The 22,865-nt window shown below is 38.5% G+C and overlaps 1 protein-coding gene across 1 annotated transcript in view; it reads left to right on the forward strand.

The window, feature by feature from the left end:
* Positions 1–22,865, forward strand: part of LOC121313083 (E3 ubiquitin-protein ligase HECW1-like) — a 140,286-nt gene that overhangs the window by 91,109 nt on the left and 26,312 nt on the right. Inside the window, exons 10-16 of the mRNA XM_041245230.1 lie at positions 2,228–2,329; positions 3,943–4,093; positions 10,815–10,933; positions 11,159–11,280; positions 12,674–12,859; positions 16,361–16,495; positions 19,504–19,609. Of these exons, the coding sequence (XP_041101164.1) occupies positions 2,228–2,329; positions 3,943–4,093; positions 10,815–10,933; positions 11,159–11,280; positions 12,674–12,859; positions 16,361–16,495; positions 19,504–19,609 (921 nt within the window). The remainder of the gene's footprint in view (positions 1–2,227; positions 2,330–3,942; positions 4,094–10,814; positions 10,934–11,158; positions 11,281–12,673; positions 12,860–16,360; positions 16,496–19,503; positions 19,610–22,865) is intronic.

Below are 22,865 nucleotides of genomic sequence, written 5' to 3' on the forward strand. Positions count from 1 at the left end.
ATGTTGGGGTTCGGATGTGGTGAAGAAATAATTCTTTGTTATATCAATTTCAGCTGGATGCAGACAGATTACAATGTTACAGTTGTATTTTTTCAGTTATTATTGGTTAAAAACGAAAAATTCAAATCATATTGCTGGGGCCTCTACAGCCTACCTAATCTTATTTAATATAAACCTCTGTTATAACTAGGGGCGTCATTTCAGAAAAATTCTGACGGGGCAAAGTTGTGTCAACATTGAAAATCCTCTGTCCCAAAGTTTAGTCAACATTGTTCTTACTCTTAAAATAAATTATACAAAATGTACAATGCAAGTATTTCTAAAACACGGCTATGGTTTATAACAAACTCGGAAATGTCATTCCACTAGGTCTCATTTTGTAGTAATAAAGTGTGTAACGTTATGGTCGCCGTTTTCACTGAAACTTTTGTGTTTTAAAAGTGGGTAAAGGCTTTAACACTAACCAGATTGCTCTGCTGCCAGCTTCTGTTATCTCAGTTACACAGTTCACAATTATATACTGTAATGACTGCTGCTTTAAACAAATAGCGAAAAATAACCTTTCATTGGCAGAACTAATACCAACCGTTGCATACGGCAAGAATATGTTACAAAAATAAATCCATTGATTTTCATATATGGGCCTATAACATTGCCTAGTAATTTATTTCTGTATAAATGCATGTTAAGCAATGAAACATTTTAAAACAGTACATTTCAATCAGAATGAATCTAATAATGTAGTGTACCACCTTAAATAGCACTGTGAAAAAGTCAACAATGAGTTTATAGAGCAGCTATGCATTCCGGCACCGTTCTAAAACTAGTGCAATGTGGCAGCATGCTTTTTTTGTTGTTTAAATTATATTATGTGAGAACGGCAAAACAGGGTCTGCTCCATAGCAAATGACCCCCTGGTTATACCCCTTAACTAGAGGTCTTTTGAACTGCAACAGTATTGAAAACATCCTACTCTCTTGATGGAAAATAGCACGGCAAAATTAGTATTTTTCTATAATAATGAAGGTTTGAATTTTTGGAAATATTTTTACGAGGAACACTGTCCATTAACTTTTTTGCCCTTTAGTAAGTTGCCTCTAGTAAGTTGTTGAATGGAGTGAATATGCTGTGATCTATATGCACTGACTGCATCAGTTTTGTAAAGGAGGTAAATACGATACTCAGCCCACCTAAGAAAAATGTACATAATAAGAATACTCTTTCTGGTATTAATCCCGTGTACGTACACTACAGAATAATGATCAATATTCATGAATAAAATGCACAATTGTTAGTGACAATCTTGGCTAAAATGTACAAAATATAAATATATTTATTTCAACAAAGGGCAAGATTTCAAACTGCTTTTCAAAGAAAAGAAAATAATTAAACCATTACATGCTGAAGTCAACAACAAACTAAAAGATTGGAAGGCATCAGGGGCATCATTTCAGAAATATTCTAGGGGGGCAAAGTTATGTCAACATTGATCATTGTCTGTTCCAAATAGCATCTTGAATGGGAAAACACATGCAGTGATTTACAACTAGATAGTGTACTGCACTTTATCAACACATTTCCCTTTGACTCATCATGAAGTCAATAATATTCTACTGTTATAGAAATAGTAGAATGCAATGTAATTCTGTGTTGTCAATATAATCACTGGACATTGATGAACTATCAATCAAAAATGAATGAATGCCGCCGACACCTGAAGACTTTGAGAGCGAGCAATTACATAGCAACCATCATGACTTGTTTCTGGGTCTGGGTTAGATTAGAAAATAATGATGTTTGAAAAACATATTTTATTTGTTTGTGAAGAAAACTTCAACCATCTGATATGTGACTATAATCTGTGGGGGGGGGTCAAAAAATGGAAGACATAATGGAGCATATAGATAGTCTTGGGGGGGGCAAACCAATGTCTGGGCGGGGCCCTGGAAGACATGTTATAAAACTAGACAATGTCTAACGTCAGCATACATGAAAAATTGTGCATGTTTCTCTGCTTTCAGCTCCACACAGCAGCTGTAATCATTTTCAGTCCTCTTTTATGGAAAAAATTTAATTTTTCTTTTAACCCAGGCATTCAGTCTGGCAGACGATTCCGAAGATACCACATTTGTGGTTTACCCCTCCCAGTTTAAAAGTTAAACAACTAAATTCCATTAGTTCCCATTTTAGTCATGAAATTGACTAAATTTTTTTTTTTTCTTTGTAGGCAATTGTCCCTTGCCATCCAGTCATCCACCAGTCAACCAACTACCTGCTTTGCGGCCTGATCCTCACCATTACCCAACTATTGATGAGCCGTTGCCACCAAGTAAGCCTTCCTTTTTGCCCCATTTACATTTGGGAATCATTATCATCTCCTTGTCAACAGGCGCACAAACCATGAAGAAAAAGAATGCATTGGTTTGTTATAGAATAACTGTCTTGCAGATGAATACTTTCAGCTAATCACATCTGGTTTAACACATTTGTTTGTTTCTCATTATCAATATTCTATTTTTCTAAAGCACCTAAGCATTAGCATGCATTACAACTCAACGGCATTACAACTACGAGATGCTTTATATACTTCTACAAGTGTTTGATATTATAAGAATGAGTAGAGACCGTTTGACCAAGGGTCTTATAGGAATCTGTATATAAAATTAAATCGCCTTGTAGAACATAAAAAAATTTTCAAACCAAACGTTTTGCATCACCTAATAGACTTTTCTCATTTTGCTTCTTAAAGTCAAATGAAACCTGCTGAATAACGTTGCGTTAAAATATTGAATTACATACCGCTTTGTAGTTTTCAATACACTTAACGAAAAACTGACAAAACTTAAAAAAATGGACATCTCGAAATCTAACATGAAAATACTGTACTACTATTATGGCTTCCAGTAGACTTTTGAGATATTATTTTATAGTTTCTTTGATTACATGATGTTAATTAGAAGATATAAATTATGTTCATATAGTTTTTTTTTTTTTTTATCAATTCTAAAATTCTAGGTGATGCAAAGCTTTTGGCCATAGTTGTAGATTGTCCAGTCTCTGAACAGAAACGAGACCATTGTCACTAAATTTGAAACAAGTGCCTATTTTACAGTTTTCTTCACTGGGTGTGAGCTCTCTCCTTTGTTCAAGCCTGCCAATTAATGGTGCTGTGTTTGACCATTCTGCCTAAACCAGGCTGGAGAAAACTGAAAGCTTTGCTGTTTGCCAAATTTATATTCATAATGCTCTTCTTATAATGAATTATGATATCATTCATTCATTTGGGGGCAGTATTACATTCGTTCACCTATATGCCATTCCCCAATTTGATCGGAGATCGGTAAGAACAAACATCAGAAACAAATCTGCTTTTAGACTTTTTTACTTGTTTCCTGCCCTGATTTACATGCTGTATAACCAAGTATAACATTTACAATTTAAAACTGACACATATTATTTCTTTTCAATGTTGCCCTCCACAAACGCTGTTGTCTTTGAGGATTTGCATGCAGGCCTCTGAATTTGTAAATAATGAATATTCTCACGTTCTGTTAATTTGAAGAAGTTATCTGGTCTCTTATGCCTGAGACCTAGTTTCCATGGTTACCAGCTGTTGAGAGGCAGAAAAGGAATTGCAGTCTAAATTTAAAACAACAGAACTCAGAAATGATCACAGTGTAAGGCAAGAAAAATCTGGGCTTTCTACCCAATCACTTTTAACATTTCTGAGTTGTGCTGTTTTAAATTGACATTACTGTTGAATCCAGTCATCAATATTTTGTGATGCATATTTTGATATCTTCGAGTGTTAGCAAAAATCTCCAGAAATGCGAACAATATGTTAATATTGTTTGTACTCCTTATCTGTTGAATAAATTATATGTCAGGTTTCTGATCCAATTCATATGTCATTTGTTCACGTATTTGTTTTTCTGTTTTCAGATTGGGAAGCGAGGATTGACAGCCATGGAAGAGTGTTTTACGTGGATCATATAAACCGAACCACCACCTGGAAACAGCCCACAACAGCAGCCACGCAAGATGGGATCCGACGGTCAAGTTCTGTACATCAAATGGAGCAACTGAACAGGAGGTGAATAACACACAGGGATACAACTGCTTAAATATGTTTGCAATATGTGACACAGTGGCATAACTAGCTTGTCACATTCTGACACCTTTGGTAATTGTTGGTTAGTCCATATTACAAAACTACCACGGAACTCAGCACTATTGGTGCAGTGCATCTTTGTTGTCTGTCTACATAAAGATAGCCAAGGGTTTGGACAGGCTTGAATCATACATAAATGAAGATACTGAATGATCATTCGAGGTCTGCAGGCTTTATTCTTCGCAGGAGGGTGTCCCAGTTTATATAAGGACATCCTTCTAATGTGAATATAAAAGGATACTGCGAACGATAATACAATATTATGTTTATAGAAAAGCATATTTCTTAAATAAATACTAATACATTTGTACATTTTTTTTATATTAAATTCTTTATTTTACCTGGCGGAGCTTAACTTTCGTATCTTAACTTCGACACAGATTAATTTCCAACCCTGTTTATGGGGTCATTGCAACCGTCTTTTCAGATAGAACCTTGAGGCCACTCTGTTGTTTTCTATGATTACTGATGTTAATGAAGGGCTACAGGCTGTTCAGATAAGTCACACCCAGGCAGGTAGATACCTGGCATTTCTTGACTAAATTTGTTCTCTAGGAAATCGGGGTCCAAATCAAAACAATAGAAATTTGAAATTCAGACATTTTAAAGTTGTAAACATGTTGTATAAAACACATATTGTGGCAGTATTGTTTGAACTACAGAAGCACAGCTCAGTCCTGAATTTCAGCAGCACACCACTGGATTGGAATGCAAGCAAAGGCACATTTGAAAATAGTCCCCGTAAGCATGTTATTCCACTTATGTGAGACAATTGGTTTAACAAGACCCTTTTAGTGGTTTATTTTAGACCTGTTATAACCCAGCTCGATTAAAAATACTTGTTCTCTCAGTTAAATGGGATAACATGAGTGGGATAACATAAGTAGAATAACATAAGTGGAATAACATCCTAATTGGTTTAAGTGTTTGGTACGTTGGAATAGCGTTTAATTTAGATCAATTTAATGGTTGCACCAAACCCTAATTTAATACCAAGATAATGGTCTAAGAGTTTTGGTTTAGTATGTTGGTTTTTCATAGCCTGTCAACCAGGTTCAAGTCAGGTTGTCTAGTCGCCAAATGCGACCTTCAATTTTAATATGGCCAGTAGATTTTACCATAAAGTTGCCACATTGATGGCTAAGCATTCACAGGATATACAACAGAACTCCAGTTCTTTAATAAAGGCTTCCTGCTCCACTGTCAGAATCTGCACCGGCCTGTTGATCTCACAGCCAATCCTTTCGTGGAACCAGACCTCTTTTCTTGTTTCCATAGTAACATGCACCAGCCAGTCAAGTTAGGGTAGAACAGCGGAAATTATCATTATGAATTCATTCTGCATTGTCTGCAGTTCGGAAGAGACGGCTATTGCTGCCAAATTAAAGAAAATTAAAAAACTAAAAAAGTTTAAAAGCAAGTAGATTCCCCATCACGCCAACAACAAGGGACGAAAGTGTTGTAGTGTCTGTGTTGCCTTACGGCACAGACTAGGGGTTTAAAATAACTACACATCTTAAGCAATAGTCAAATCTGGTTGGATTTGGAAAATCCACATCTGGCCATCTCCATGAAAATGAGAATGTAACTGAAGAAGAGGAGGAGCGAACAGAGTGTTAGTATTTTAGCCAGTAATTGAAAATAAAGAAATGTGTTCACTTCCCTGGATTTTTTATGTAGTTGTCTTCCCTGGCATTTGATTAATATAGTTCTATTTCCTTCCATTTTAAGTATATGTAGTTTCCTGGCATTGTATCTATATACTTCACTCACTGGCATTTTATGCACACAGAAAATAGTTACCTGGCATTTAATGTAAAGAGTTCCCTGGCATTTGTTTTATATTGTTATCTGGCATTTATTGTACATAGTTCCCTGGCATTTAATGTATATAGTTTTCTGGAATTTTCTGGAGTTATTTCTCTGGCACATCGATTGTATATAGTCACCCCCCCCCCCCCCCCCCCCCCCCCCCCCCCCCCACACACACACACACAATGTAAAGATAATAAAAAACACCCATTTCATGAAAACAAAGCATGCAAAAGCAATGTGTGCAACATATACATGCCTCCTCATATTGTCCCTGTTTGAAAATGTTGGCCACCATTAAAGTTCACTTGGCCACCAGGTTTTGAAAGCTAGAGGCCAAGTGGCTACCAGCATACAAAGTGATTTGTTCCACCCTGCTGATAACATAACAATACACATGACTCAACGGAAAAAGACCTTACACTTCATTTCAATCAATATGTCGAAATCTAACATGAAATACTGTACTAATATTTTAGTTTCCGGTAGACTTTTTCAATATCATTTAGAAGTTTAAAATATCCAGCGGTGCCGCATCGTGCCTGTCTGTTCCAGGTCTTAGGCCATGGCTTTCATTAGCAAACTGCTTTAGAAACCTACAGAGAAAACAACCTTGAACACACATATGAAGCCATGATTATTCCTACTAAGGGCAATCAGGTAAGCCTTGTCATAACTTTTGATTTATGTTACCATATTAAAATTATTAAGGGATATTAATATGAATTGTTCACATGCACAAAAATGTTTTGAGGGTCTGAAAACGCAATGGATTTAGTGCTTAGACTGCCAATCTTTTTTTTTATTGTACAAACATTTTGGTTTCAGTTCGGTTTTACCTTTTGCCAGTATTGTTCAGATTGGACTTTTATGAAAATGGCGGTTTAATTTGTTTTCAGGTTGGGGAAATCATAATCATGGTATTCCTAATTGGATGAGCTCATGAGTTGCAAGCAGAAGGCTGAACAGAAATCTCAAATTCCAATGCATAGAGTGGTTCATTTTAAACCTTGGATCTGCAAAATGGGTCAGGCACTGCAAACAATTAGATGGTTTCCATTTCACACATAGGGGTAGGATATTGATTACTGGTTCTATTGAGATAGTTTGTGACATTACATGAAGAATTCACAACAACCAAGTTTACGTTTAGCAAGTGACCAATGTTAAATAACATCACTAGATTACGGCTCAGCAGTACGGTGGTTTTTATTATTAATGTTTGAGTTTCTGTTCAGGGTTCGACATTAACCATGGCCCGGTGGCCTGGGGCCGGTAGAGAGCGCAGGTTGACCGGTAGCGTCTGGGCCTGTTATATTTAACTAGTATAATATATATAGTGCATAAGGCTTCCGTTTCATGAATCCAGGAAAACGGGCCAGTGTGTCAAAAAGCTGAAAATTAATTTACAAACCATTTTAAAAATATAACTATGAACTAATCCTAACTTTCCCGCCGCGCGTCATATTTGTTATATAGTCAGAATCTGAGACTGCGTACCGAAGTGCTGTGTTGGTACTCGTTCCCACGGCAAATCTTTTACAAATCGGGTTTTCTACAACTAAGCAACCAATAAGCGCTGAAATCAATAAATCATAAAGAATGTAATTATGAAAAAAAAAAAAAAAAAAAAATGATGACGAACATTTAGAGTGGAGGCTTCATTATGACAGAAAAAAACGTTTTGCCTTGTTTGGCCTCAGTTTCCTAGACTGGCAGATAAAACAGCAGCTTTATTTGTTGTGAATTCAACATTTCATTTACGTCATATCCAGTCTCACAGTAGGATGTCCCCATGGATACCCAGATACGCAATCAAATTGTCTTAACTTTTTGATTTGGGTTCCGATATGTTGAGGTCAAAAATGATATTCAGATTATTTCCAGGACTCATTGGTATCGCTCAGAAAGATTGGCGCTGACTTGGGAGAGGCTACACAAGCGACAACGGTATAAATATGATTATTATTATTTAGTATTATGAATATTGTTTTAATAGTGTTTATTATTAGGATTAGGGATGGGAATTTTGAATAGTTTCCTATTTGAATACACAGTGCAACCTTTTTGTGTATTCGATTACCCGAACTCTGGTCCCTTACACTCCCAAGAATAAAAGGCAAATGCGTGTGCACAAGCAGACAGCATAATAGTGTAAGCCAGTAAAGTTTAGCCGGGTCCACAAAGTGTTCAAACAATGTCCAAGATGAGATTTCTTCACTGTGTACCTTATTTCCTTAGGCACAAGTTTTTTTTTTCTTTGATTGAATTAAAATACACTTAACTCAATGAGCAGCAATGTCACAGCGCTCTCTTCCAATTAAAGCAACAGTAGCATAATATTGTGCAAACCACCAAATAATAATTTTTGCTGTAGTGTATTCAGAATAAAATAACACCTGTCATATAGCAACCTAAATATTCTACATCTGTTTAATTCTAACAAATAATATTTATAATATAATCTAGAAATCTAATATAATCTAAAATAGAAAATACATTCCAACATTACAATAGTATAACATTACTAATTACAACTAGCCATCAAATACTGACATCAGATGAATCTAAGTCAAGTCACTTTGTTTATTCAATAACCTATCAATAATTCAAAACAAGGATCCTTGGTTGTACTTTTAATGGTCAGTGTAAATGTTGCCGTTACTCCATCCGTTCACAGAAAATCAACAGTAGATGTTCTACAGTCCAGAGTTAAATAATTCCTTTCCAACTCCAAGTATCTTGCATTTTCTTATAGTTACTGCGTTGTTGTGCTTAACATTTAGTGTGTCTTTATATTCATCATAACGTTAAATTACCTTTCTAATTTCAATGTTACCCAAGTTCGGATTTCTGTACTTCTTTTAGCACTTCCTATGTACATGTTAAGTGGCTGAAGTAACACATATTGAAATGCTTTGTTTAGCCACTTTCTTTTGAGACATGGGCTCTCTTTGGTTACCATACACTGTTAGAAACATACTGAAAATAAAAACCATCATGAAAAAATAAATAAATATATTGGGCCTGATAAAATTGCATCCAGGGCAGTAAACACACAAGCACAGTGGCTCGATGGGCCAGTAGTTAAAAATCTAAACGTAGAGCCCTGCTATTGCTACCTTGTTACCTGGACAAAAAGCAAAGTGTATGTGCATATTTGTAGAACTTAGCCTAACAAAAAGAAAACAATCTTCAGGAAAAAATAGATGTAACTATAATACGGGAGAAATAACATCTTTCATACCCTTCTTGTCAACATATGACATTATCATTTGTTTAGGGTAATAAAATGTGTAATTTTTGTAAACGCATAATTAAGTGCAGACATGTAAGGTGATCATTACAGCAACAGGTCAGGAACAACAACAAACTGCATGCTTTTTAGAAGTGGCCCTTATACTAGACTATACTGCCACCCAGAGGCTAAAAGCACAAAGTTACCAGAGAACTTTTTGATTTTCAATCTGGTTATTCTTGAGTATCTTTGCCACTGTACATATGTTTGTCTATTCCTGTGTCTCATTAGTTTAGCGTATCATACTGTGTTTGAGTAAGTATGCTTTTTTTTGTTTTAACTCAAGCTAATAGACTGAGTGGCTGGTTTCACAAAGACCGTAGAAAATAAAAGACCTATCCTCTGTAGGCTGCCCAAAGTATTCACTCCCGCCTCATTGCCTAGGCTGAAAAGATAACAGAGTATACCATGTTATTAAATAATGTGTAGCAAGAAAAAAGTGTGTGAGCCAGAGCCTGGATTCCAGAGCTGGTGTTCTTTTGTACTGTGTTGGAAAGGCAGCATTTGTTAACATAGCTCACAAAATAGCAGCTTCAGGGCACATAACTTAAAGCAAAAGCCAATTATTCAGCTAAATTGTTTGATGACTCCTCTTAACAATAGATATTAGACTCGGGAGGAAGTAAAGAGATTTTGGAGGATAAGCACATTAGATGGTTTTGTGGAATCTTTCTCCTGTCTCAGTTTAAAAAAGGCAGCTAATTCTTTAATCTCTGACATAGAGACATCATTAAGGCAGGCCACTGAAAGGAGTTTAGGTTCCTCCTGAGGTTCCAGCTCTTAGTGGTCAGTCATACTTCAATATGTAATGTCTTTTGCACAATATTGCCCTGAATTCCACAGAGGATTAGAGTGTTCACCTGTCCTAACTGACAGGAGATTAGACCATGGCTTCTACACAATTACTTGAAATGTAAGTGACCAGAGTCTTGGTTGCCAATTGGAAACATACTAACATTTAAATATATCCTATTGTAACCTTCGATACTTCTGTGAATCAACTCTACAGATTTTTTAAAAATATTAATTGTAACGGTGCCCTATAAACACAATACAAACTCGTTATTTATTGGTGCCTAATCCTTATTCCACAAGCCAGAACCAGCATGAACATGACCAAATCACTATCCATAAACTCAGTTGCAAAAATGTTCCCTGGCTGGGTGGCAGCATGTTGTCAGGAATACCTATCAATGGAGCAGGCTTGGATGCCCATCTTCTGAAGCATGGGCAAAACAGGCTGACCACCTCAACAGAATTTCCCTGGCAACAACTACCAGGGTTTCCTGGATATATAGTTATCTCACTTGTAATAAACTGACAGAGCCTTTGAAAGGAGCTGAGATTCAATTCCAGATGCAATTTAGTATACTTCAGTACAAATATATTAAATGAAATAAAGTATTCTCTGTAAAATGTATCCACTTAAGCAAATCAATATTGATAATGTGTTCTTGTTGTGTTTATCATGCCCAGAAAATGTAACTTTATTTAGCAGCCTATAATAAGGGGGATCTGTTTCATTCATAATAGGTACCAGAACATTCAGAGGACCATTGCAACAGAGCGAACGGAGGATGAGGCAAGCAGTCAGACCAGCGAAAGATCAGGGACAAGTGAAACAGATTCAGATTTCCCTCTGCAAACAACAGGTACGCTAGCCCTAACATAAAGAAGGTTTCTGATCGCTGTTCGGGGATAGTCAGGATGTTTAATTTTCTTGAGCCTTCATGCCTAGCAAAAATAGAACCTTGACTTGTATGTCATTAAGCTGTATGCCCCAGGCTTCAAAATGATATGAGACATCTTTAGCAAAGTCGGCATCAAAGTCAGCATCAATAGATTTGTTACTTTTTTATGTCTTATTTTTGTTTTAGAAACAAGAAGAGAAGGGCCCTTGTCTCCTGTCAACAGTCAGAAGATCACCCTGTTACTGCAGTCCCCAGCTGTCAAGTTTATCACACACCCTGAGTTCTTCACAGTGCTCCATGCAAACTATGTAAGTAGAACCAAGCTTGTTAATATGGTATTCATGTTGCTGTTTCTTACAGTGTCATTGCCGAAATGATTAGTCTATATCAAATTCCCATTCTGAGCTGACTGGGGGCTTGGCTTCTGGTTACTCCCTGTACAGGGACTACAACCCATTAAAAAAAAAAAAACTGCACTGCGTCCCAGGGCTCTAAGCAGTGAGCTTCTATATTTTATTTTAAACCTTGTTGCTGCATTAGCATGGGAACAGTTTATTGTATGCAGGTCTGTCATTGATTATTTCTTGTTTCTAGTTGTTGCTGTCTGTCTTTTACTGGTGAATTATAGTTTGTTCTGTCAACAGATTCCCCCTACCATAAGTCTCCTTAACAGATGCACAGGTTTTTGGCTCCAAGCCATGTGGTCTCCCTGAAAAGTCATGTGGTTAATGCATTTCACTAGCTTTAGTTGGTCAAGATCCAAGGTATCTAGAGTGTGATGATAATCTCTCCTTTCCTCATTATGAGTCTGACAGCAGAGATTTGTATGCAGCATAATACTGTAGGAGATCTTCGATCATCTGTCAAAGGTCTGACCATCACCATGTTCCTAATATTACAGTACATATCATACGAGGTTAAATGAATTATAGCCAAGGTTACATTATTAGTAGTCCCTGTTTCTTTGTGTTGAATTAAACTATAATTTGGGATTGTGACAGGGCAGCGTCACTGCCCAGGCTGGCTACCGACAGGAATTAGACCCAGAGACAGAAAGCTGCATTTTTAAAATGCTGTTACGCACTTTATTAAAAAAACAAACAAAATGCTCGACATGTAAACAGACACAAGGGCCAAATAAAAGGTTAAACAAAATAGTTTTTCTGTCAGACTGGGCCTTCGCTTTTGCCTTTGCCTTCGCCTTCACTGTCTAAATTCTTTAAAACAAACAAAGGATTTCTGCCTTCTTTTATCCATGTGGCCTCTCCCCAGTTAGCATCAATTACCTGATCGGGGAATGGCCACACCTGTGATTGCTGGCAGGGACAGATTTAACCCCATCCCTGCCAACCGTACATTTCCACACACACACACACACACACTACTTATAGCAGCAGGGCTTTTGCACTACCACGGGGATATATTCATTTGGAAAAATCTTCTACCATCTTGCAAATGTTTCAAATACAATGATACTGACACACACACACACATATATAATTGGAGTGAGGAAGTGATATTAATATATTTTAAATATATGCAAACTCCAAATTACAGTGTGAAACACAAGAAAACATATATGTAGTACAGGAAATGGGAGATCAGTAATAATGCAATAATAGGTAGGACATTGATTTGAAAGATTTGAAAGATTGCTTTGAAATTGTTTTTTGTTTTTTTTTTTGTTCCCCTCCTCCCGAGGCTGCCTATCGAATGTTTACGAACAGTACTTGCCTGAAGCACATGATTCTGAAGATTCGCAGGGATGCTCGCAACTTTGAGCGCTATCAGCACAACAGGGACCTGGTGACATTCCTCAACAAGTTTGCTGACACTCAGCAGGAGCTGCCACGGGGCTGGGAGATCAAAACTGACCAGCAGGGCAAGGTAGACACCATTGCTGCAAGTGCATAGTTTATTTTCCACTAATGATAAACAAATGATCGTTGCCAAGGTATAGGGGTCAGGTACCATACTACTCAGTCCTCATTTAAAAAAAATGATACCCTTCCAGAGTAAAACACAAATATGGTTTCTGACTTGCTAAGTGCTTGCTGTTTCCCATTTGCTAAGTGAAATCTAATTAGTCTCTATCCCACGTCATTGATTAAAAAAAAATAAATAAAGGAAAAGGTTGTGTATGATTGGCAAGTATTCAAAATAATGGTATGTTGTGTTTAAACTCAAGAACAAAATAAACATTCCTTTGTTTTGGGTTGTGAACGTTATTGAGTTTTGTCATGTTTTAACAAGAAGAAGTTACAGTGGTTTGTGCTTTGATTCCCTTTTCCCAAACATGATTTTGTAATTGCATGAACTGATTTGGTTTCAGGATTCTTGTATGATAGATATGGTGTCAGGCACACACACACATAAATAGAAAAGAAAACTGCAAAATTATCATCAAGTTTGATGTGAAACAAGGGTGATAAAATAAATTGTGCCGTAGGCCTATCGACTCACCCATAGGTGACAGTGTTCAACAAGCCATTTTTGGGTTCATGGAGACCTTATCTTAATTGCATAGTCAAACAACATCACATATATTGCAACATATATTTTTGTTAAATGAATAAACGCTCAAACTTAGTGCAAACATTTCCATCTTATCTATTTTGAGTATCTTAAAGCTTAAATAAAGGAAATAATGAAACTACCAAGAAGCTTTATATTTTAAGGGTTTTTTTTTTTATTAAGTAAATAAAATAGTATTTTAAATAAATAAAAAATAAATAAATGTCAGGTGCCAAGTACCATAATTTGAAAGTACTTGTTTCTTCACTCAAACTCTGACACTTTTATCAGACCAGTCTTCTCTTCTTTGGGCCTGGTTTCTCCTCTTCAGCTGCTTTGCGCTTCCTAGCTCTCTTTCCCTGGTAGCTGCTCATAGACTCTGGGGTTTGCTCACTGTCATTCGTCTGTCTTTCATTTTGGATGCTGTTTTCCCACATATCCTTCAGCTTCCGGTAGAAAACCCTGCAGCTGAACCCCTGTCTCCAGCCCTGCTCCACGTGTACCTGCAGAGATGCCAGGCTCCTGTAGTGTTGAAGGCAGCCAGCACACTTGTACTGGCTTTCATTCTCTATCCATTCCTTGTTGGAGTGGGACCAGATGAATCTGGCATCCAGATCATCTGATTCCTTATCTTCCATAAGCATCTCCACGCTGCTGACAAGACTGTCTGAGATGGAACCTCTGGTCTCTTCCTCAGTGACTATGCTAGGGAAGGACTGCAAAGAAGAGAATCTGTCACCCCCTTCATCAAAGTGATGAGAAAGGCTTAATTGAGGGGTATGGCATGGCGTTGAGTGCTGGGGGAATTGTATTGGCTCATCCTCATCCGAGTCACTGAAGTAGGACCTTGCCAGGGCATTTGTGTATCCAATGTCACTAGCAGGTTTAATGCCAAAGATGACATCTATTTCGTCATGTGTGAAGCTGGTAGACCAATCCTCTACTGTCTCTTCCTCTGGAGGATACTGGCAGACCCCAGGAGCACAGGTGGCTTCTTCTGCATCTGAATCCAACAACTCTTCAAGTAGACTCTCAGTAACCCAGTTCTCTGAGGTCAGATTTTTTGCAGAAGAGTGAAAGGAATCACTGACTTCCTGACTGTCCAGGATTTCCTCTGTAGCAGGTGGAAGGGAGGGGATTGAAGAGGAAGGTCTTATAACACAGGAATTATCTATAGGGAAGTATGAGGGGTTGGGAGGTAGAACATTGGTCATTGGTGAGTTGACAGGGATTGATCCTGGAGGGGAGGGGCTAGTCTGTTGAGAGACTTGGCTAGATGCAGAGTGGGTGTGGCTAGAGGGTTCAGAGTTGCCCTCAGACCCGCACAGCTGTGCATGGAGCGCCAGAGTGCTTGTAGAGAGAGGATAGAACCATCCGGAGTGGTTTTGAAACGGAACAGAGGCTGGATAATTATCAGGCACAATGGAGTTCGCAAAGTCAGGGTTGTAACCTTCCAATTCAGATCCTGATTGAAAAAAAAGTGTATCTTAAATGTATGTCCTTATAAACTGTAAATCTAGACACATAACCTTCTATGTAAAAAATAAGCACTGTCATCTGCTTTTGTCAAAGCCACCATTCTTGAAGCTCCTAATGATCAAATGCAAGGCTTCAGGGAGTCAGCAGAAGTGAATATAGTGGGTATAACAGGAGGTACACAAGCCAAAGGTGTCACTGTCAGTAATGATTAGATTTGGATATTAAATTGTTTTCCATTATCAACCCCCCCCCCCCTCCCCCAAGTGCATGTAGCCAACACATTTTCAGGAGCATTCAACGACGATATAGTTATCATAGCACAGGATTAGGTTAGCACAGTAACAAAATTCAAATAAATAAAATAATAATTAAAAAAGGTTGAACAATATTTAAATTTTCTTTAGTTTCAAAACAAAAACAAAAAAACATACCTAGAGAATATTGATCATTTTCAGGTTCGTCTGGAGTAAAATATTCCTGTAACAGACGTCTTCTAAAGGTCAAATTAGATGACTCAGAATCCAGTTTTTTGTTTCAATAAAAAAAGTTGAAAGTGCTGTGACTCTGTACTTGAGAAAACTTCAAAGTGTATGTGGTACCTTAAGGTTAAGGTTTGATTTAATTACAAAGTATGTTTGATTCCTTGTTTCCTTGGAGACCACAGTTCTAAATGTTCTACATTCTAAAAATGTCCTGTGACATCATCGGCATCATCATCAGCTTTTGAATGCTGCTAAAGAAATTTGAAAAATTAATGCAAACAATAAGACCCCTCAAATATGCTATCACTTGTCATTGCAGGTCAATTTGAGTAAATATTAGGTCAATACTTGTAGTGACATATTTCAAGGGACTAGGAGTTCTTATTATGCTTATTCTTTTCAGGAGTCTATTACAAACAGTCATGCTGGCATGTACAATGATATCACTGCAGATACAGCAACCACTGAACTGAAAATTAAATGTATATTGTATATAAAACACATAAAACTACCATGGAATTAAGTACTGTATTTTACAATAAAAAGAAAAGCACCTTGTTCCAATTTATATTCACAGGAAATTTGTGTTATCCAAGTTCATTTCAATGAAAATGGACAATCATTCTGAAAACTATATGATCTGAATTATGCTACATAATCCATAATTATTAAACGCTGAATAATACAAAATTGCATTCAATGACAAACGTTTAAACTAGAAGTCTAATTATACAATAAGGATTATTTTAAACCAAGCATATGTGTATAGCACTGCCATACGCAGTAACACACTTGGGGGTGGTGGGGGAATGTTCAGCTGAATGGGATAAATACATTTTAGAAAGACAGAGAACTATGCCAGTGTTTCTCTTTTATTACATATGACTAAAATTGTGCTGTTCTCTAATTTCAGTCCTTTTTTGTGGACCACAACAGTCGAGCCACAACCTTCATCGATCCCAGAATTCCTCTTCAAAATGGCCGCTTGCCAAACCATTTGACACACAGGCAGCATCTACAGAGACTTCGCAGTTACAGTGCTGGAGAGGTAAGGATGAGCCACACACAGTCACACTCATCCCACTAAATGACAGTTACATTCTTAAAATTGCAATTTAGCTGATAAAATAACATTGACAGATATACCTGACTATCCAGGCTGTCCATAGCAGTCCATGGTGGTCATACATCCTATTGACAGGATTATGACAGATGTTGTCCAACAGCTGTTCTTAAAGACAATGCCTTTTCTAAAAGAATATATTTAAATAACACTGGAAGATACCTGTATATATATATATAAAAAAAAAAAAAAAAAAAAAAACTGATTGTACAGACATAAATCTTTGTTTTCTCTACCAGTCTTGTTCATGTGACAGGAAACAAATAGGAACATGTCTTCGAGGAGGAGGGATGCTATTGTGATGTGTTCCGGCTCACTCTAATGCCTTAGTGATTACTGTTACTAAAAGTACATTTCCAGCATGTCCTGTTGTAGCTGAACTAAGAACAATTAACCCCCTTACAAATGCAAGGCCATCATTATTTCAGTCATTATAGTTTAATGTGATTTGTAATACTAAGCTAGGTCTCAGCAAAGGATTATGATCTTTGATTGAACACAAGTTTTTTTTGAGTTGTTGGGTACCTCCGTTGGGAGAGAAAACCCATTTGTATAAAATGTATGTAGAATTATCTCATTCACATAGAACCAACCTGGTATTGCAACTATATATATTTTAGTCTTTATGGTTTAATGTCATTGCTAGTATTTATTAAAAAAAAAAAAAAAAAAAAAAAAGGTTCTAAGTCTGTTTGGTCAATAACATTAAGCTTGATAGTCATGCACCTGTTCTAAAATATTCTTAACAAAGTCAACAACTTTGTACAATAGTTCCGTGAATGCTAAAACCATATTTAATTCATAAAAAAAAGAAAATATATTCTTTGAATAAATCAGGAGCTTAACCCTTTGTGAAAATAATTAAAATCTTTGCTTCCTTATAAGCTATAGGGTCTTTTTACACATTGTTAAAAATATATAATTAAACAATGATGATGTAGATCTATTCAACACAAATATTTAATTTCCATTTGAAAAAAAAGATATAATTATTATCTGACAATCGTGAAATTGGACTGACATAATGTACAGCCATAAATTAACATAAACAGTCTGAAATAATGAAGTGATTGTAATAGGCTGTAAGAGATTCCTTTTCAGCAAAGAGTTGAGCAAATGTAAAAAGTACAACAGCTTCCAGCTCTGATCCGTCCCCTCTTCTGTATCACTTAAACTGGTTAAAATTGTAATACTTTGGGGTAGATGTACTAAAGTGTTGCACCTGTTGCAATAGTCACAAACCAGTTGCAAATGAGTCGGAAGTCTAGGGTGAAATGTACAACACAAGCGCAATGCTGTTAGCAACTTTTTAGAGAATGCTTTCCAGCAGCAGTTTTTCTTTGCGCTCAGCTTTAGATGAATATGTAATTATGGGAGTTCCTGTATAAATTTGCAAAACAGGGGCAGAGACAGTGCAAATGAGGGTTCTCAGATATTGTAATGAGACATACTAAAGCTGTGGGCAATTGCAACACTTACAATTGCATTAATTTGTTAAGAACTTTTGAAAGCACGTTTTAAACAGTGGTAATTCTCTTTTTCTCGTGTGTTGCCAGTTGTGCTCAAAGCATTTTTGAGGCAAACACCCAAGTACCTAGTTTTCACTAGTCAGGCTGTACTTACAAGCTTTGAAAACAAATTTCTATTACATTTCTGGTTTTCCCAGCATGTTGGGAGCAATAGACTGCACACAAGTGCCACTAACCCTGAGTGTCTGTATAGGACCATATTGTGTGTTAATTGTCTAGGCTACTAAGTAGGCCAAGTTAAAAAAATAATAATAATAATTCAAATAAAAATAAAAACTAAAATTATTTAGTTTCAATTTAAAATAATCTTTTATTCACATTGTACACCAATGTGTACAATGCAGCAGCATGATTTATTTTGTGTTACCGGTAGGCTAAAGTAAAAAGAACGTGTGCTAGGTATTCATTTGATTTTACTACTGTACTGTGTACTGTATAGGCCCACTCTACAGAGTTATGTTTTTACATAATGTAATGTGTAGCCTGCCCAAAACACATAGTGTTATTTCAACGCAATGATTTATATTTAAAATACATCGAGAACTGTAAATGTATGTCTGTGCAATTTTATTGTATGTTTTTAAACCTGACATGTCAGACAAACATGTTCAGTTTAGCAAGGGTCTACTGGGTCTACTGTACTGCATTTTTGGGGGTGAAAATTATAGAATCTGATGGGATTAAACCTCCTTTCATTATATATATATATATATAGTAATACAGCAGGGAGCTTCCCTGCCTAAAACATGTAATAATGCACATTTGGGTTTAATTGGTTTAGTTTAATAATATTTGTGTTAATTGTTTTATTGTTAATTGTCCCCTGCACCTGGCTATCATTGTAAATTAGAGCCAGGTGCAGGGTATTTAAAGAAAGCAGCCAGTGTGCTCAGGGCTGCTGCTGTGTGGAGGGTCCAGTTGATGTTTCTTTCAACTGTTATGAAAAAAAAGGTACTGTGTGAAAGCTTTTTTTGTGTTTTGTTAGACATTATCCTTCGGGCAACCTCTGCTGCAGCAAACCACAACTGCCACTAGTTTATTTGAACAATGTCGCCCGACTCTTGCAATGTATACTAGAGATCTTGCTAAAAAGATGCAACAAATATTTATATTAGTATATTGCGGCCCTTTTCATTAGCATGGTTTCTCTTAGTAAATACGACAAAAAGTATACTTTCGAATTGTTGCAACAAAAATGCAAGTTGCGGTATGTTTGCACTGCGACTGGCCCATCTTAGTACATCTAACCCTATATGTTTATGAAATAGTTACTTATTCTCACAGACATACAAGTGCAGGTCTAAACTGGTGTCATCAAAACCATAATCCCTTGGATTTAGTCCTGTGTCTTATTAGCTCTCTTTGTTCTTTTGTCTATTGTGTTTGTTACCATGTGCTTTGTAGGCATCCGAGGTATCCAGAAGTCGAGGGGCGTCTTTGTTAGCAAGACCTGGCAATACCCTGGTAGCGGCAATCAGGAACCAGTATCACCATGATGCCGTACCTTTAGGTATGTAACCAAATTCATTGTTCTTAGTAGTCGTAGTCATAGTAATCTTAGCTGAAGGAGTAAGGGGAGTTGTAGTAGGAGTAGTAGTAATGTTGTTATTTCTGCACCCTCCTCTATTTGAAATTGTTATCATTATCTTTTTCACCTGTCACATCAAAAATGCATCACTACCTCCAACAATCATTGGATATCAGCATTCAGTAATTCTAATAATACTACTAACAATACTACTATTACTACGGCTATGACTGATAATATTTGTGTAGGTCACAGCACAATTTTGGGGAGGACAGGACAAGTGTCTTTAGTATTAGTATTAATGATTTTTCAAATGGAAACTTGAAACTATTACAAATAGGTATATTCAGGTTCTTGACATTGCAAATTTATTTACAGGCAGTAGATCATTCTCAGTTCAGCAGCCTTACTTCTCTACAAACTCCATCCACATTATACTGACAAAATTTAACTGGCTTTCTGACTTGAATTAAAGACTTAGCATTAAACATAAATGATCGTCCTATTTACCTGGTATGTATCTGGCCACAAGATTATATGTCTTTTCATGCTTGGCTCAACAATCAAAGCATTGTGACTGCATTACATGGGCAGAGCAGAAACATTTTAGTCACCATGCCCACTGATTATGGAATTCCTATCCCAGCGGCATTCATGAATCTGACTCCATTTCTAAATTTAAAATAAAAACTCAAGTAATTTCTGCTTCTCAGACCTTAAAATTGTCTGTTGAGCCATGAGATGCCAAATGATTATTCATTATGTAGTCTATTTTAATAATAGGCTTCTACAGGGGGCCTCCCGAGTGGCACATCTGATAAAGGCACTCCTCCTGGAGCACAGGATGTGCCTATAAGTTGGAGATCCCCAGTTTGAATCCAAGCTATGCCACTGCCAACCATGGGCGGGAATTCCCAGGGGGCAGCACACAATTGGCCGAGTGCTGCCCAGACAGGGAGGGGTTAAGTCAGCTGGGGAGTCCTTAGCTCTCCACACACCAGCGACCCCTGTCGTTGACTGGGCACCTGCAGGCCTGCCTGTATTCAATTCAAAACTGTGTGGTTGGTAAGTTCTAGATATGGCTGGTCTGGCCTCTGAAAGGGACTGCTGGTTAGCTCTAAGGTTTTGGGTACCTTGCACAACACTAGGGCAGACTCCACTAGGTCATTGTACAAGTGGAAGTATTTTAATTTTAGGTTGTGGATACCTTGCACAACGCTAGGGCAGACTCCACTAGGTCATTGTACAAGTGGAAGTATTTTCAAACTTGGTGTCTGGTTAGAAGCCATGACCCAATCTCCAGTTATGTTACAGTTTGCTCCATGCGAAGTGGGATCTACCAGGGCTGGCCGTGTAACAGCTGGCACAGGGTCAGGAACCAGATTCTCCTGGGCAACCTTGGGGCCACTAGGAGAACTGACGCCGGGAGCAGTAGTAGTTGATGCCTAGTGGACCGCCTAAGCGGTGGAAGGAGTACCACAGGGTGCAGTGTGTCGTCTCCGCCAAGGCAAAGAGATTGGTCTGCGCTATCCCGAATCATTCCCAAATGCGCTCCAGTACCTGATGGTGGAGTCGCCACTCTGACAGAAGGGGACCCAGAGAGAGAGAGAGAGAGAGAGAGAGAGAGAGAGAGAGAGAGTCTGCTGGGAATGTGCATCGCTCGAAGGGACAGCAAGTTTCTCTAAGCCCACAGCAAAAGCTTAAAGGCAACACGATAAAACCCCGGGGACCGTAGGCCAACCTGGTGGCTGACATACACTGTTGTGTTGTCCGTCCGCACCAACACATGTGTACCTCTTAACATGGCGGAGAGCAAGGGAGATCGCCTGTAGCTCCAGCGTGTTTATATGCATGGACATCCAGCCATCCGAACAGGATCCACAGAATCCTCTGCCTTCCCAGACTGCCCCCCAACCCAAGTTGGAGGCATTTGTCGTCACCACTTGGCGGATGAAAACCACTCCCATACGTAACATTGCCGCAGGTGAGAGGTTGTCCTCCATCAGCGTAGGGCTGCCGAGCACATATGAGACACCATCAGTTGCGCTTGGGATGTAGGTGGAACGCATTGAGCCACACTTGTAACGGACGCATGCGAAGTAGACCCAGCTGAATGGCCGATATATCAGGGAAGAAGGAGGCCCCATCCCCAGAGGCCGCTATGGAAAGTGTGTCCTCTTGCACCAGCTGGGATGCCTCTGCCCACCCACCCTGATCTCATCGAGGATGCGGAATTCGCTCTCATGAACCTCTCCAACCTGTTCTTCCTTACCTGGGGCTGAAAAGCCGCACAGATACTGCAGGCCACCTCTCTCTCAAAGGCCAAGGTGGCATGCTGGAAGCCCAAGCCCCGTGCAGAGGATATGCTTATCTTCGTGCGGGATCTTTGCCTTGCAGGCCGTACAGGGGTGGAACCCCAACTTGGCCGGCATCGGCTGAGCACGAACACCGCTTGCACTAGTTGTAACGTGCACTCGAGCACCGATTGTATCGAGTAGCGGCATGCGTTCATGCACCAGCACTGTAGCTGAAGACACAGAACACCGTGTGTACCGTGCACACAGAGTACTGTAGGCACTACGTGTACCGTGCGGCAAAGTGTGGCTGTATACTAGTCGGTACTGAGCACGTGTGCATCGTGCGCAGTGAGCACAATGCGCACCGAGTACCATGAGCACTAATTGCACTGTGTACTGTGCAGCACCATGCGTTCGTGAACTGGCACTATAGCAGTCGGCACCTTGCACTGTGTGCACCGTGCATACTGAGCACCATGCACACTGAGTACCATGAGCACTACGTGCACCATGTAACGTGCAGCACTGTGTATTTGTGCACTAGTGCTGTGGGCTCTGAACACCGAGTACAAGGAGCACTATATGCACCATGTACCGTGCTGCACCATCTCCGTGCACTGGCACTGTAGCACTGGGCACCGTGTGCCGTGTGCAATGAGCACCGAGATACCAAAGTACCAAGGGCTATGTGTGCACCGAGGTACCAAAGCACCAGGGGGGCAGCTATGCAATGGTGCCTACCCTAACCGCGTGGACACACTCCTGGTCAGTGCGTAGCATGCACCAGGAAGACACAATGGCCGAAGCCACGGCGGGAGAGTTGAAGGCAGTCATCAAAAACATGGTAGAAACACATGGGGAAGAACACACTGTTGTTTGTTTATAAAGCCTGACTCACCGAGGTGGGTGGTCTACACAACTGGCAAGATCTACTCTATAGC

Source organism: Polyodon spathula, chromosome 3 (assembly GCF_017654505.1).
Source record: "Polyodon spathula isolate WHYD16114869_AA chromosome 3, ASM1765450v1, whole genome shotgun sequence".
Lineage (NCBI taxonomy): Eukaryota > Metazoa > Chordata > Actinopteri > Acipenseriformes > Polyodontidae > Polyodon > Polyodon spathula.